This window comes from Callithrix jacchus, chromosome 3, assembly GCF_049354715.1.
Source record: "Callithrix jacchus isolate 240 chromosome 3, calJac240_pri, whole genome shotgun sequence".
Lineage (NCBI taxonomy): Eukaryota > Metazoa > Chordata > Mammalia > Primates > Cebidae > Callithrix > Callithrix jacchus.
Window position 1 is genome coordinate 53,064,685 of NC_133504.1, and position 16,766 is coordinate 53,081,450.

The following is a 16,766-nucleotide window of genomic DNA, read 5'->3' on the forward strand; positions in this document are numbered from 1 at the left end:
TTAGAGTAGAATTAATTCACAAGGTAAAACTTTTCTACTTAACTCCTGTAAACCTCAAATTCTCGACTGTAATTTTAATTATTACAATACCTACACTTAGAGAGTGCTTACTGTGTGCCAGGCACTATTCGAAGGCTTTTATGTGTAGTTATGATAGCTGCATGAGGTGGGCTCCCTTGTTACATATAAATTAGAAATATGACACATAACCACCTTTCAGGGGTTTTTCACAATGATCACCTAATGTAGAGCTTATGAAAACCTTGTGCATAGCACACAGTTTATAGTTTCCTCTTTCCTTCCCAGCTAATGACAGACTTGATGCAACTCAGGTTTAAAGAATAAATTTGGATTAATGAGAGGTTGAAGTACGATATGGGTAGTAAAATTTTCCTGTGAAAAGAAAATTTTGGTAATATAAATATTTGGCTAGAAATCAAATTTGAATTTTCTAAGCAGAGCTTCCACTGACCTCTAATGAACTGCTATATTCTGAGGAAAGAAGAAAGAGGTCACCCTACGCTTGCACTGGTTTCTTCTGCCTGACACCAAGACTTCATAGTATGTCGGTCACGACTTCTGACTCTCCCATTTTTCTATTCGTTCAATCAACAAATACTTATCACATACCTGCTATGTGCCTGTCCTTGGCATAAGCACTAAGTATCAATGGTGAACATTACATACTCCCTGCTCTCCAGCAGCTTAAAGCCAAACAGGGAAGACAGACATTAATTGACCTGTACATGAATAAATAATTACAGAGATTTTGCAACATAGTTTTAGGAGCATATGAAAATGCTTCCTGAAGAAATGGGACTTAAACTGGGAGGTAGGAGAGAAACCAGAAAGGTGTGGCAACACTAACAATATGAGAGGTAGTCATAGAAGTCTGCCAGATGGAAGTTACTAATGACCTGTGTCTGAGGTGGAAACCAGACTGGAGTGCCCTAAAGGGACAATGAGTGAGAGGTGAAGAAATTGAGACAGTAATGAAATAAAAAACCCTTTCAAGACATTTGATGGTGAAGAAAAGGAAAAAGAAATATATGCTGGAGGGGGAGGGTCAGAGGACAAAATATAAATACAGTAGTTTAGTTTTCTCTCATCTCAGCTGCACATGTCCATCTCTACCTCCAGTGGAAATAGTCTCCCAAAGTGAGTGAGTGTGCTTGAGAAAGAACCAAAACTGTACTCCTATATGAATATTCATTTGGTAAACTTTGATATATGCAGATTAATAAAAGTTCTACCATAAAAATCCATCTTTTGGACAAGACAGCAGCTTTATAAAATATAATATAATGCCTATTTCATTTACAATGGAATTTTACCTGTGTTTCCATTAAATGTATATTTTAAATAATATTTTCCAGATACATGAACTAATATTGCATAATTAGGCTAAACACATATAGGTTCAAATTGATTGTCTCAAAATTCTGTTATATAAACAAATCTGTGTGCTGAGGCATACTAACATTCAACTAAAGTGAATTGTATAGTCCCATAGCATTTCACATGATGATTAAACGTTTAAAGAGAAAATTAAATCTTTCAAGTCACTAGCAGATTATTCTTGTCCTGATATTCAGTTGAAGCTGTTGTTTCTGTGAATAAAACAGGCATTTGTAACACTGTAAAAAAAACTAAAAGAATAACCCAGGGATGTTGTTCAAAGATTTCTATTCCCCCTTAAAGCCATTTCTATCAATATAGCTTGTAGGCATCTATTTTTACTGTCATCAAAAAGTCTCTCACATTCATATTAATTGCATAAGGAAGCCTGTTACTATTACTACTATTTTATTTCTAGACTAAGATTACTCTGCACTGTAACTAAATTGGCTATTTTAAAACTTAAAAAATTAATATAATTCTGTTAAGTATCTGACACTACACCGATGGTCATCTTCATCTGAAAGCCATGAAGAGCCTGATTCCAGGTGTTAAATAGACTGAACCACAGAAATTGATCCAAGTACCTGTGTTAAGTATTTTTTCTGCTGCTGTTTCCTTTGACATCCTCCCCTCTGGCTACTATATATCTGTCTACGAAGAAAGTAATTACAAAACAGTATGTCCAATAAAATAACAGGCAAGTCTCTGTTGACCAGATATGGAAACCATATTCTAAGAAGACAGAAGGAAGCCAACCTGCACACCTGATTATGTTATGTGAGACCCAATGACAAAAAGCAGATTATAAGCTATTCAAGTTTGGATGCTGATTTTCTTTTTCAAAATCTGAGCAGAAGAAAAATGTCAGGGTTGTTTGGAAGCACCGAATTATAAGATATTGAATAAGCTGCTTCATCAGAGACAGCTAGGAAATCCTATTTGCAGAATAGCTCCCACTAGCTTCTTTTATGTCCGAAGTGAGACTTAATTTTGGCTAGAAAATACACTCCTGTCACCGGTAACGAAGAGGAATGGTGTTTCTCCCCCTTTTCAGAAACATCATTCCCGGGATGAATGGACAACAGGAGCGCAGTCTCGCAGGCGCAGGACTGACCCGAGTAGAGTCACCGTCTCTCTCCCAACCCTGAGGGACAATCCCTTGTGGCGCCCGGAGAAGAGGGTATCCAGACCAGCTGGTCAGAGTCTGGCAGCACGGGCAACACCGCTGCAGACCCGGCTCCGGGCGCGAAGGTGTGTAAGGTAGGTGGGGTGAAGCACCCAGCAGCGGAGGGGAGAGCGCTGCACCCTTGCTGAGTCTCGCCGCGCTGGGCGCGTATCTGGGAGGCCCCAGGAACCAGCAGGGAGAGACTTGGGACCGGGACGGAGCAGGAGGTGGGCAGAGCTCCTTCCCCAGCGGCCGGTACCTGCAGCAGCCGATGCGCAGCCACTGGCTCTTGTTGGATCCGCGCGTCGGCTACAGACTGGACAGCAGCTAACGCCTCCACAGCTGGCGCCTGAGGCTCAGCGGATCCCTCCTTGGATAGGGCACCCCCACCCCGGGAATCCCAAAGCCAGGAGCCATCCGTGGCCATGGCGGGGGCTTCTCGACACCCAATTGGGACGCCCCGGCAGCTTGTTGTGGCGCTCGCCTGCCTGCTGCTGAGTCGACCCGCGCTGCAGGGACCGCCATCCTCGCTTGGGACCGAGCCCCACTCGGCGCTTTACCTGCCTGTCAGGGGTGAGCAGAACGGCAGTAGCCCCGACGCCCCCAGCGTGCTGATTGCCAACCCGGGGCTCCGGGTGCCCCTGGGCCGCTCCCTTTGGCTCGACCCTCTCCGGGACCTGGTGATTGGAGTGCAGCCGGGGGACCGGTGCGAAGTCACGGTCCTGGACTCCCTGCCGCCTTTCAAGGGCGCTCTCTCCCCGCACCGCTTCCCCTGCGCCTTCGGGCCCCGCCAGGTCCAGTACACTCACTTCGGCTCCCACAGCCCTGGACGCGCCCGGGTGCTGCTGCAGCTGCGCTACGACGCCCCAACTCACACGCTGGTGCTGCCCTTCACACTGGCGGTGGACGTGGTCTTTTCCCAGCTGGAGCTGGTGACGCGCAACAGGCCTTTGGTGGTGGAGAAGCTGCGGGGCTGCAGCCGCGCCATCGACAAGAGAGTGCTGGACTTCGCTTCCATGAAGTCAGGAGCCAAGGCCACCGGCAGGTGCCAGCTCACCCCGCTTCCTCACGAGGGCGGCCCCATGCCCAAGTACGGGCGCTTAGTGGACGCACTGGGGGCTCCACTCCTCAGGGGCAAGGGCGTAGACTGTGAGGCTTTCGTCCAGGCAGGGGTGCTCTATCAGCACACCGCCGCCTCCTCGCCCAACCGGGACTACGTGCCCATGATGGTGGAGCTGCTGGGGCCGGAGGGCCAAGACGCTGGGTCCCTGGGAGTGCTGGCCCGGGAGCACTTCCAGCTGCTGGTGAGGATCCGCGGGGGAGCCAAGAACACAGCGCCCAGGCCCAGCTTCGTGGCCACGATGATGATGGAGGTGAATCCATTGGTGCTGACAGCCCTGACGCCTGACGCACTGGCCGCGGAGGACGTTGAGTCAGACCCCGGCGACCTGGTGTTCAACATTCTCAACGCCTCCACTCCCCCACCACCAGGGCACCCTGGGCAGCAGGGCTACATGGTCAGCACCGATGACCCTCTAGGCCTTCCAGTCTCCTTCTTCACCCAGCAGGAGCTGCGGGAGCTGAAGATTGCCTATCAGCCCCCTACAGAGAACTCCCATGGGGAGCGCCTCTTTCAGCTGGAGCTGGAGGTGGTGGACGGAGATGGCTCCACCTCAGACCCCTTTGCCTTCATGGTGATAGTGAAATCCATGAACACTCTGGTCCCAGTGGCTAGCCATACCAGGGGACTTGTGCTTTTTGAAGGTCAGTCAAGGCCCTTGTCCAGCGTTCCTATCAGTGATAAAGATAACGTGGAAGAAATGAAAATGGCTGCAGTCAGAGGCTTGAGACATGGGCAGCTGGTGGTGTTTGGGGCACCTGCTGGGTGCAAGTATTTCACACCAGCAGACCTGGCAGCAGGACGAGTGGTGTATCAGCACGACGGCAGCAACACCTACAGTGACAACATCATCTTCCAGATGGAGGATGGGTACCACCAAGTGGAATTCCTCTTTCCCCTCACCATCCTACCTGTGGATGATGAACCACCAATGGTCAGTACTAACACAGGACTCTCAGTGACTGAAGGGCAGGTGGTCCAGATCTCTCCCTTTGTACTGTGTGCTACTGATATTGACTCTGAGGACTCAACCATTCGCTTTGTGCTGGAGAACCAGCCCCTGGAAGGAAATGAGGAAGAGCCAGAGTGGGAACTGGCCCCTGGTTCCTCTCACTCAGGCCACTACCTGGGGGACATGTTGCTGCGGCAGGCTGAACTACCTCTCTCCACTGAAGATGAAGAATGGCACTACAAGGAAAAGGAAGGGCTTTATGAGAAAGTGGTGACTCAGTGGCTACAGAGAGACATAACAGAAGGGAGACTCTTCTACCGTCATCTTGGACCACACAGCCCTCAATCTGTAATGGTCCAGTTGGCTTTCCATGTGCAGGATGACCATGACCCACCCAATCTATCCAACCAGCACATTTTCACCATCAAGGTCCAGCCAGTGGATATACTGAGTCCACAGCTGTATCCAGGAACTACACTAGAAATGACTGTACAAGAATACCAACTCACTCACTTCCAGAAGAATTTCCTCCGATACATTGACCAGGATTCTGATGACCCGAACCTATGGTACACCCTACTGACACTCCCAACTGACACAGATGATAACCACCAAGTACGGGCTGGAGAAATAGTGCTCACTGATTCACCAGACACACTCATTATGCATTTCACCCAAGCCCAGGTAAATCAGCATAAAGTTGCCTACAAGCCTCCACAGAAGTTGGGTATTGCACCACGGGTTGTGCAGTTTACCTACCAGGTGGAAGATGCTGCAGGCAATAGTGTGCCAGGCACATTCACATTATTCCTGCAACCTGTGGACAACCAGCCCCCAGAAGTCAACAACAGCGGCTTTACTGTCTTAGAGGGAGGCAGCTTTAACCTCAGCAGTAATGAACTGCATGTTACAGACCCAGACACAGACACTGACCAAATTGTCTTCACATTAGTCCAGGGTCCCCAGCATGGACACTTACAGTACTTTAAAAAATGTATGGTCCCAGGGGAATCTTTCATGCAAGCTGATATTATTAATGGGAGTGTCTCTTACCATCATGACAGAGACCAGACTACTACTAGGGACACTTTCCATCTGGAGGTAAGTGATGGGGTGCACCTTATACCCATCACTGTCCCAATTTCTGTGCACCCCGATGTGGCTAACAAAAGTCCTAGGATCTCTATTACAAGTAGTTTCTTATTGGATGTTTCCATAGATGTACTAGAGAATAAAGCCACTGAGATTACCATGGGTGTCATCCATGGAAAAAGGAAGGATGTCCATGACTTGATGCTGTCTTTCATTGTAAAGGACAGCCCCAAATTGGGCACTATTCTGGTAAATGGTTTGTCCAGAGAACGATTCACCCAAGAAGACCTCATCAGTGGGAGAGTAGCCTATGTCCACACTGGAGGTGAAGTTGGTTTTCAAAAGCAGCATGATGCCTTCAGCCTCATCCTCTCCAAGGATTCTTACCAATGGGTAGTGGGAAATAGCATAGTAGAGAGAATGCAGGTACAAGTAACTGTGCTGCCTGTGGACAATGTGGGACCCAAGGTCTTGGTGGGGGAGTCCTTCATTGTCTATGAAGGTGAGAAGAATCCCTTGACCTTACAACATCTCCATATTGAAGATGTGGACACCCCCCAAGATGAACTCCTATGCACAGTGACTAGTCAGCCAGCCTCTGGCTACCTGGAAAAGATTGCAGCAACTACTGGTTCAAAAATGTCCCAGTCTGGTAGCCCCATCAGTGCTTTCTCCCTCAGAGATGTTCAAGTGAGGAATATCAATTATGTACAGAGTATTCACAAGGGAGTAGAGCCACAAGAGGATCAATTCACCTTTTATTGCTCTGACGGCATCAACTCCTCCCCAAATGTCTTCTTCCCTATAATCATCCTCCCTACCAATGATGAGCAGCCTGAACTTTCTGTCCATGAGTTTGTGGTACTAGAGGGGATGAGCCTGGTCATAGACACCCAGCTGCTCAGTGGAGCAGATGCTGACCTGCCACGGAATGAGCTGCACTTTCAACTCACAGCCCTCCCTCGGCATGGACGAATCATACAGCAGCTGGATACAGGTAGCCGGCCCATCCACAGCTTCATCCTCCAGGAGATCCAGGAGGCCTCCACCATTGTGTATGAGCATGATGATTCAGAGACCACAGAGGACAGTTTTGAAGTCTGGCTGAGTGACGGCAAGCACACCACCCACAGGAAGGTACCCATTGTAGTGACCCTAGTGGATGATGAAACCCCTCAACTGACTGTCAACAATGGGCTGAAAGTAGAGAAAGGACAATCTGAGATCATCACAAATCAGATCCTCAAGGCCACAGATCTTGACTCAAATGATAAGAGCCTCAGTTTTGTCCTCCATTCTGGGCCTCAACAAGGTCTTCTACAGAGACTGAGAGAACCCAGAGGAGAAGTGAGAAACAATCTCACTCTGGGAATGAACTTTACCCAGGATGAGATTGACAGAGGCCTCATCTGCTATACCCACACAGGCCAAGAAGGGATTGTTGACTTTATCAAGTTTGATGTGACTGATGGGGCTAACACTTTGACAGACCACTGCTTCTATGTCACCATTGGCAACTTAGACAAAGTCTTCCCTGAGGTAATCAGCAAAAGGGTCACCTTGACAGAAGGTGCCAGAGTGACCCTTACCGACAGTCTGCTTAGCAACAGTGACGTCAACAGCTCTGATGAACATCACTTTAGCATCACACGGGCTCCAAGCCTGGGTCACCTGGAAAGTTCTGACCATGCTGGGGAACCCATTGCCTCTTTCACTCAGCTTCAGTTGACTAGCAACAAAATATCCTATGTCCATACTTCAAATGATGAGAAAAAGATGGACAGCTTTGAGTTTCAGGTGATCAGTAAACACTACCCTGTGTTCAGAACCTTCAGGGTCTTCATCACTGATGTGGATAATAAGAAACCTATCTTGATCATCCATAGACTAACACTGCAGGAAGAGGATAGCCAACTGATCACTCCCCTTGAGCTGACAGTGGAAGATGAGGATACTCCAGATGATCTTATTCTCTTTACCATCACCCAGGTCCCCAGGCATGGCAAGATTTTGTACAATGGTAACCATCCTGTGACCACTTTCACCAAGCAAGACCTGAACAAGAACCTGATTAGCTACAAGCATGATGGTAGTGAGACTGCTGAAGACAGTTTCTCCTTGACTGTGACAGATGGCACTCACACTGGTTTCTATGTCCTCCCAGACACTGCCCTGGAGACACACAAACCTCAAGTAATGAGGGTCCAGATAAGATCATTAGATAATAGGCTTCCCCTGATTACTATTAACAGGGGTGCCCCAACCTTGAAACGCCTTCACACTGGACACATGGGCTTCCTGATTACCAGCAAGTCTCTGAAGGCAGAAGATCAGGACAGTCCCCACAGGCTTCTGAAGTATAAAGTGACCAGAGGACCACAGCATGGCTTCATCACCAAAACTGGCCTTGGAAACCAGATCACTCGAGTGTTTACACAAGGTTAGTATGTATTCTTCCTTGATTATTCTGTTCCTGTTCTTCATTGGATCACATATCTCAGCTTTCTGTAAAACTGCCCTGACCTCAGCCATTTGCAGTAAGATTCTTTTTCTAATAAAACACAGTGAAGTGTGAAATTATTCTAAAAAGAAAAAGGCAACAAGCCTTTTTTCATCAATTTCATCAGAATGCCCATTTAGCAGGAACCCACAGATATTTCATAAAGTTGTAGCTATACCTTAAAACTGCTAAACACAGAAGGACAGCTTCTACTTCTGAAATATTGGAAGATAACATTATATTAATTCTCATAATATCAGATTGATTTTGAATTTTAAAAATAACATATAGATATTATTTGTATAGTTATTAGTAAGTCTAGATCTTTGGAGAGGTTTGGTATCTAGATTTTGGATATAAATCACTACATTGTTCATTTTTATTATACTATTCAAATGCAATTTCTAAAAAAAAGCACAGAGCTATGTTTGTGTGAGATTATTCTTTCCTTTACATTTGGTGTCACTACTAATCATGAGCTACAGGTAGGTCCCTCTACTTTCCCAGCCGTTGTGATACCTGCTGGCTTTTAAATGCTCTTTATGTTGTCCTAACTTTTTTAGGTAGCTCTGTGCATGAAATTTCCCACGCATGATACATGCAAACTTAGATGCAACTCAGAGGAAAACTTACACGTGTTTAAAAAGTACTTTGGCTCCATTTTCAGAATTGCTTCTGAAGCAAATGAAATCATATGTGTGTGGTCCATGGCACATGTATACCTATGTAACAAACCTGCACATTCTGCATGTATATCCCAGAACTTAAAGTATAATAATAATAAAAGAAATAATGCAATCACAACAGTGTTAACATTTTTTTTTTTTTTGAGATGGAGTTTCGCTCTTGTTACCCAGGCTGGAGTGCAATGGCGCGATCTTGGCTCACCGCAACCCCCACCTCCTGGGTTCAGGCAATTCTCCTGCCTCAGCCTCCTGAGTAGCTGGGATCACAGGCACGTGCCACCATGCCCAGCTGATTTTTTTTTTTTTTTTGTATTTTTAGTAGAGACGGGGTTTCACCATGTTGACCAGGATGGTCCCGATCTCTTTACCTCGTGATCCACCCTCCTCAGCCTCCCAAAGTGCTGGGATTACAGACTTGAGCCACCACGCCCAGCCAGCAGTGTTAACATTTTAAAATATTAAACATATAAACTTTAAACAAAAAACTGGTTCTATAAGAATTATTTCTATAAACAAATACCCCTTGAAAGCAAATTGTTTTTAAAATGTTAATAATTACCACTATAAAAACATAATTATAGACCTTCATAACAAATTATTACCCAAGAAAATAGACAACAGGAAAAAAATCATGATTTTATTCTCATTTTCTTTTTTCTTAGGATGCAGCAGTTATTCTTGTTTAAATTAATTTTGACAAATAGTTTATGAGTATCCACAATCATGTCAAGCTCTATACTTGTGCAGAAGATTCAAAACCAGATAAACCTGGCTCTCCAGAGAGTGCCAGGATGTTGTAAAGCACGCGTAACTAAAATGCCCTCCTTGTTGGACTTCAGTCCCAGAGGATATGCACATAGTGGCACTGGGACAAAGTGGGAGTTTCTTACCTTTTATTTTAGGATTAGAGGTACATGTGAAGGTTTGTTACATAGGTAAACTCGTGTCATGCTGGTTTGTTGTACAGATTATTTCATCAGCCAGGTATTAAGCCAAGTACACAATATTTATATTTTCTGCTCTGCTCCTTCCCCCTCCCCTCCACCCTCAAGAAGACCCCACTGTCAATTGTTCCTTTCTTTGTATTCATGAGTTCTCATCATTTAGGTCCCACTTACAAGTGAGAATGTGCAGTATTTGGTTTTCTGTTCCTGCATTAGTTTGTTAAGGATAATAGCCTCCAGCTCTTTCCATGTTCCTGCAAAAAACAAAACAAAACCAAACCATGATCTCATTTTTTTAATGGCTACATAGTATTTCATGGTGTATATGTAATACATTTTCTTTACCCAACACGTCATTGATGGGCATTTAGGTTGATTCAATGTCTTTGCTATTGTGAGTAGTGTTGCAATGACCATTTGCATGCATATATCTTTACAGTAGAATGATTTTATATTTTGGGGGGTGTATATCCAGTAATGGGATTGCTGGATTGAATGGTAGTTCTGTTTTTAGCTCTCTGAGGAATTGCCACACTGCTTTCCACAACAGTCAAACTAATTTACACTCCCATCAACAATGTATAAGTGTTCCCTTTTCTCTGCAACCTCACCCAGCTTCTTTTATTTTCTGACTTTTTAATAATCGCCAGTCTGACTGGGGTGAGATGATATCTCATTGTGACAAAGTTTCAAACTAAAGTTTTATTTTTGACATTGTAGCTTTAAGAAGAAGATTCATGTTCCCTTAATCATTATTTTAAAATTCATTAATTGGAGTATTTCTGTGCCTAATTAAAACTTTGAAGTTGTCAACATACTCATTTTCATGTGTATCAATATGACTTTGTGTGATGGTTTCTCTCTTTTTTTTTTTTTTAGCTGACATTGATGAGATGAAGGTCTACTATGTCTTGAATGAGGGCAGCAGCACATCAAAGGACATCTTCTATTTCTCTGTTGAAGACAGTGGTAAGTCAACAATAAAACCTTAAAAAGGACTCATGGTTAATTAAAATCAATATAAAACTGGAAAACAAATCATTTCTAGGCAAGGATAGGCATCATATAGGCAAGTAATCACAATCAATAATGTCATAATACAAACAAATGAATTATTTTTGTTTCATTTATGGTCCTATGCCAAATGATTCTTGACAAATAACTTTTTAGGAAGAAAGAGCAATGAGGAATTTGAGGAGTGAAATGTGAAGTATTTTGTCTGATCTGGAGCATGTGTGACATTACATAGGCAATTGAATCTTTCCTTCAAGAGATTCTGTGAATCTAGCTAGTGGTTTCCATCATTCTGAAACAAATTAGAAAATACATCTTCAGATTTTGTTGGGATTTTTATCTGCAGAACTGAATCTTATGGCTCCCTGACCTTAGACTTGAAATCTTTCTGGATGGGGTAAAAGCATATATATATATCTCCTGGCATAGAGGAAAACTTGCTAAAAACTGCCTGTTTATGCTGCAGCCTGGTCTATTATTACCTTCAAAGCATCATAACGGGCAGCATCTAGTTAGCAGAAGGCACTTTCTTTACACACCTAGGGACAATGATTATGTGGTCAGAAGAAAAATCATTTTGCACTATGACAGGATAATGGCAGAAATTATGTCTGTGTGCTGCTTGCCACTCAATAACCTCTTTCAGTACAAATCATTACTCGTTGCCAGTAAGTAACCTGCATTTCCTGCCTAAATCATATGTAATCAGTCAAGGACTGAATGTACGGTAAGGTAGTTCTATATGAGAGGCCATATGGTTTACTGACTGGGTTTGAATCCCAACTTGTCCTGTGTGGCCTTGAATAAGTGACCTTGTCCTCTTCATTTCTTCCCCCGTGTATAAAGTGGTGGTCTTCACACCTATGTCAAAGAGTTGCTAAGAGGATTGACTGAGATAATAAATGTAAAGCACCTCATAAAAAGTAGGTGTGCTATCTGATTCTTGTTTTAAAAAAATAATAATTTAAAAATAGGTGCCCATTAGCTAGGTACTTTCTCCCCTTCTGATGAGAATAACTGCAGTTGAAACCACTGATCCCTCCTACCCATTTTCTCCCTTGAAGTTTAAAATCAAATCTTCCTTCCCTTTCCCAAGTTCTTAAGAACCAAAGTTGCTAAAAAAGATTAATTTATGCCTTTAAACAGGTTCAGAAATAAATGTAAGATGAATATTTTATGTTGAATATTTGCCTTTCTGTTTTTGAAAAGAATGTCACTCTAAAAAGATGTACCTCTGACTCTGACACTATGTTGTGTGGACAATATTAGAAACAAAAATCAGTCTGCCACGACACTGAAGGCGAATTTTATGTAGCTACCGTGATTTAACTTCTTCTGTGATAATACTGTAAGGTGAAATTTATGTAGCTACTGTGGTTTCACTTCTTTCTGTGAGCTAGCCAGTGCTTAAAAACATTATGACTTTTTATCTTTGCTACAAAATAAAAAGTAAATGTTATGATGCCTATTTAAAAATGAAGACACCATGGTTGAATAACTTGCCTGAAGTCATGCAAGTTATAGGCAAGCAAACTGGAATCAAATCCAGGTCTTGCCAATTCCAAAGCTAGAGCTCTTAACCGCTAATGCTACACTCGCCCTGCTTTGGGAAGCTGAAACCATGGACAAAAGTTAGAGAAGAGGACCAAGACTGTACTTCTTAACCTGACAAAGAAGCACTTTGAAACTTAAAGTAATAAGAATGATCAAACACAGACCCTAAAATATTTGAGGATGCATTTGTTCATAGCTGTATCTTAAAATACATATACATAAACTAATTAAATATTTACACATTCATTTATCCAGTGGATTTTTTTTTCCCCTTAGACCCAGGGACAAACTGGAATTTTTAAAAATTATTTCTTGAAAGTTTTTTTTTTTTTTTTAAATAAACAGAGTCCTTCTATGTTGCCCAGGCTGGAATGCAGTGGTTATTCACAGGTGCAATCATAGTGCACTGCAGCCTCAAACTCTAGGCCTCAAGTTGATCTTCCCACATCCACCTCTCCAGCAGCTGGTACTATAGGCACGTGCTGCCATGCCCAACCAGTGAATTTCTCAGTTGCCTTCCACATACCATACACAGAGCTAAGATCCATATATGCCAATGATGGGAATTCCTGGAACAGCTGATAAAGGACTCACTTTAAATATTTTTTTATCTGTTGTTTTGAAATATTATGAATCCATTATTTTACAGTAGCCGACTTAGTCTTTTTTCTTTCAAAATGCTCTCATTTTAAAAAGATTTCCCAAATGGAATGTTGAAAATTTCCATTCAATCTATTAATACTATTTTTCCTAATAGCACATAGCACTAATAGAAATTATTATACGCTTCTATAGACACATCTTTCACCATCAGGCTGAAGTAGATGTTGTTGTTGTTTTCCATGCCAATATTCAAACTGTTAAAAGAAGACCCTGCCCTGCCTGCAGAACTGGACATTAGGTGTGTGCTGCAGCTTAGCTCAGGAGCCTTAAGAATGGAAATACTGGCAAAATTTCCCTAGTACTGCAATTCTACTAACATCTCAAGAGTTATACCATGAAAACTTCCAGTTAGTAGACCCTGGACCCAAGCTGTCTGTGTTCATATCCCAGCTCAATCTCTTGTAGTCATGCATCTTTGAGAAACTGCCTGTGCTTTAGTTTGCTCATCTATGAACTGAAGATAATGATGGCACATACCCCTTAGGATTATTATGAGGATTTTATTAAGTTCCTATTGCTTCTGTAACAAATTACCACAAACTTAGTGGCTTGAACCAATGTAAATCTGTCATCTGGAGGTTGGAAATCCAAAATGGTCCCTACTGGACTAGAATCATGGTTTCGGCAAGGCTGCATTTTCCGGGTTTCTTTTTTATTTTTCCATAAGTTATTGGGGGTACAGTTGGTATTTGGTTACATGAGTAAATTGTTTGGTGGTGATTCCTGAGATTTTCATGCACCCGTCATCCGAGCAGTATATGCTGTATCATATTTGTAGTATTCTATCCCTTGCCCGACTCCCACTATTGCCTTCAAGTCCCCAAAGTTCACTGCATCATTCTTTTGCCTTTGCGTCCTCATAGCTTAGCTCCCACATATCAGTGAGAACATATGATGTTCGGTTTTCCATTCCTGAATTAATTCATTTAGAATAATAGTCTTCAGTCTCATCGAGGTCACTGCAAATGCTATTAATTCGTTCCTTTTATAGCTGCATAGTATTCCATCATATATATACACCACAGTTTCTTTATCCGCTTGTTGATTGATGGACATTTGGTTTGGTTTCACAGTTTTGCAAATTGTGAATTGTGCCGCTATAAACATGCATATTCAAGTATCTTTTCCAAATAATGACTTCTTTTCTTCTGGGTAGATACCCCGTCGTGAGATTGCTGGATCAAACAGTAGTTCTACTTTTGGTTCTTTAAGGAATCCTGCTGTTTTCCACAGTGGTTGTACTAGTTTACATTCCCACCAGCCATGTAGAAGTGTTCCCTGATTCAAAATATACTGGTTTGTTTGTTTGTTTGTTTGTTTGTTTGTTTGTTTGTTTGTTTTGTTATGGCCATTCTTGCAGGAGTGAGGTGGTATCTCATTGTGGTTTTGATTTGCATTTCCCTGATCATTAGTGATGTTGGGCATTTTTTCATGTTTGTTGGTCATTTGTATATCCTCTTTTGAGAATTTTCTATTCATGTTCTTAGCCCGCTTTTTGATGGGAGTGTTTGTTTTTTCTTACTGATTTGAGTTCATTGTAAATTCTGGATATTAGTCCTTTGTCAGATACAGAGATGGTAAAGATTTATTTCCACTCTGTGGGTTTTCTGTTTACTCTTCTGACTCTTCCTTTTGCCATACAAAAGCTCTTCAGTTTAATTGGGTCCCAGCTATTTATCTTTGTTTTTATTGCATTTGCTTTGGGGTTCTTGATCATGAAATCCTTGGCTAAGCCAATGTCTAGAAGGGTTTTTCCAATGTTATCTTCTAGAATTTTTATAGTTTCAGTTTAAGGTCTTAGGATTAAGTCATGTATAAGGTGAGAGATGAGGATCAAGTTTTATTCACTTACATGTAGTTAGACAATTATCCAAGCACCATTTGTTGAAAAGGGTGTCCCTTTCCCATTGCATGTTTTTTGCTTTGTCAAAAGATCAATTGGCTGCAAGTATCTGGGTTTATTTCTGGGTTTTCTCTTCTGTTCCGTTGGTCTATATGCATATTTTTGCGCCAGTACCATGCTGCTTTAGTAACCACGGCCTTATAGTACAGTTTGAAATAAGGTAGTCTGATGCCTCCACATTTGTTCTTTTTGCTTAGCTTTGCTTTGGCCATGTGGGCTCTTTTTTTGGTTCCATATGAGTTTTAGAATTGTTTTTTCTAATTCTGTGAAGAATTATGGTGGTATTTTGATGGGAATTGCATTGTATTTGTAGATTGCTTTTGGCAGTATGGTCAAAAATTTTGATTTTACCTATCCATGATAACAGGATGTGTTTCCATTTGTGTTGTCTGTGATTTCTTTCAGCAGTTTTGTACTTTTCCTTGTAGCGGTATTTTGACCCCTTGGTTAGGTATATTCCTAAGTATTTTATTTATTTATTTATTTGCAGCTATTTTAGAAGGCGTTGAGTTCCTGATTTGATTCTCCATTTGGTCACTGTTAGTGTATAGAAGATCTACTGATTTGTGAACATTATTCATGTATCTGGAAATTCTGCTGAATTATTTTATCAGTTGTAGGAGCTTTCTGGAGGAGTTCCTAGGGTTTTCAAGGTAAATAATCATATTATCAGCAAACAGTGACAGTTTGACTTCATCATTACCGATTTGAATGCCGTTTATTTATTTCTCTTTTCTGAGGGCTCTTGCTTGGAATTCCAGTACTGTGTTGAAGAGGAGTGGTGAGCATGGGCATCCTTGTCTTGTTCCACTTTTCAGAGGGAATGATTTAAACTTTTTCCCATTCAGTATTATGTTGGCTGTGGATTTGTCATTGGGTCTTTTATTACATTAAGATATGTCCCTTGCATGCCAATTTTGCTAAGAGTTTTAATAATAAAGCAATGCTTGATTTTGTCCAATGCTTCTTCTTCATCTATTGAAATGTTCATGTGATTTTTGGTTTTAATTCTGTGTATGTGGTGTATCACATTTATTGACTTGCCTGACACAGAATAAGCACTCAATAAGTAGTGTCTTTTCAATTATCAGCTAGTTAACTAGTGTCAATGGTAAAGGGTAGTGATTGCAGGTTGTCCATGTTCTTTGCATTCTGAACAAAGAATTGGACAAAACACCCAGCAAAGCAAAGAAACAATAAAGCAACAAAAGAACAAAAGCAGGAATTTATTGAAGATAAAAGTACACTACACAGTGTGGAAGTGGTTTCAGGCAGTGGCTCAAGGGCCCGGATACAGAATCTTCTTGGGTCCAAATACCTGCTAGAAGTTTCCCATTGGCCACTTCCCACTCACCTCAAGTAAAGGAAGTGGTAGCCTGCAGTCAGTCTGATTGTGCCAATTAAGCATACTGTCTTCTTCTAGCTGAAAAGGAGTTGACTAATTTATTCCTCACTATATGAAGTCAACTTTTAGACTGTTTTGGTGAATGATTTTATTGGGATACTGCCTGAAACACTTAGTTTCTCACCTCTTTTTCTCTGCCTACTTATAAACTGATTTTATATTTATCAGACTTTCAACAAATAGAGAAGAAGAGAAAGTAACAAACCACTGTTTTAGTCTTTGATGCTACTTACTGAGCTGATGCACAGTGAATATCTTACCTATCCACATCTTGTTTTCTCTATCAATTTTGCCTTTTTTTGTTCTGCTATAGTTAAATGAACTAACATATACCAAAAATGTAATATAATGCCTGGCATATATCAAT

At 42.0% G+C, this 16,766-nt stretch overlaps 1 protein-coding gene and 1 long non-coding RNA gene across 3 annotated transcripts in view; one reads left to right on the plus strand and one right to left on the minus strand.

Annotated features, from left to right (window-relative positions):
• Positions 1-3,464, minus strand: part of LOC118152194 (uncharacterized) — a 165,711-nt gene extending 162,247 nt beyond the window's left edge. Inside the window, exon 1 of the long non-coding RNA XR_013532881.1 lies at positions 3,376-3,464. This is a non-coding gene — a long non-coding RNA (uncharacterized LOC118152194). The remainder of the gene's footprint in view (positions 1-3,375) is intronic.
• Positions 2,463-16,766, plus strand: part of FREM3 (FRAS1 related extracellular matrix 3) — a 107,115-nt gene continuing 92,811 nt past the window's right edge. For both annotated transcript variants that reach the window (XM_002745319.6, XM_035292902.3), the window contains exons 1-2: positions 2,463-8,170; positions 10,740-10,829. In XM_002745319.6, the coding sequence (XP_002745365.4) occupies positions 2,992-8,170; positions 10,740-10,829 (5,269 nt within the window). In that variant the 5' untranslated portion in view covers positions 2,463-2,991. The remainder of the gene's footprint in view (positions 8,171-10,739; positions 10,830-16,766) is intronic.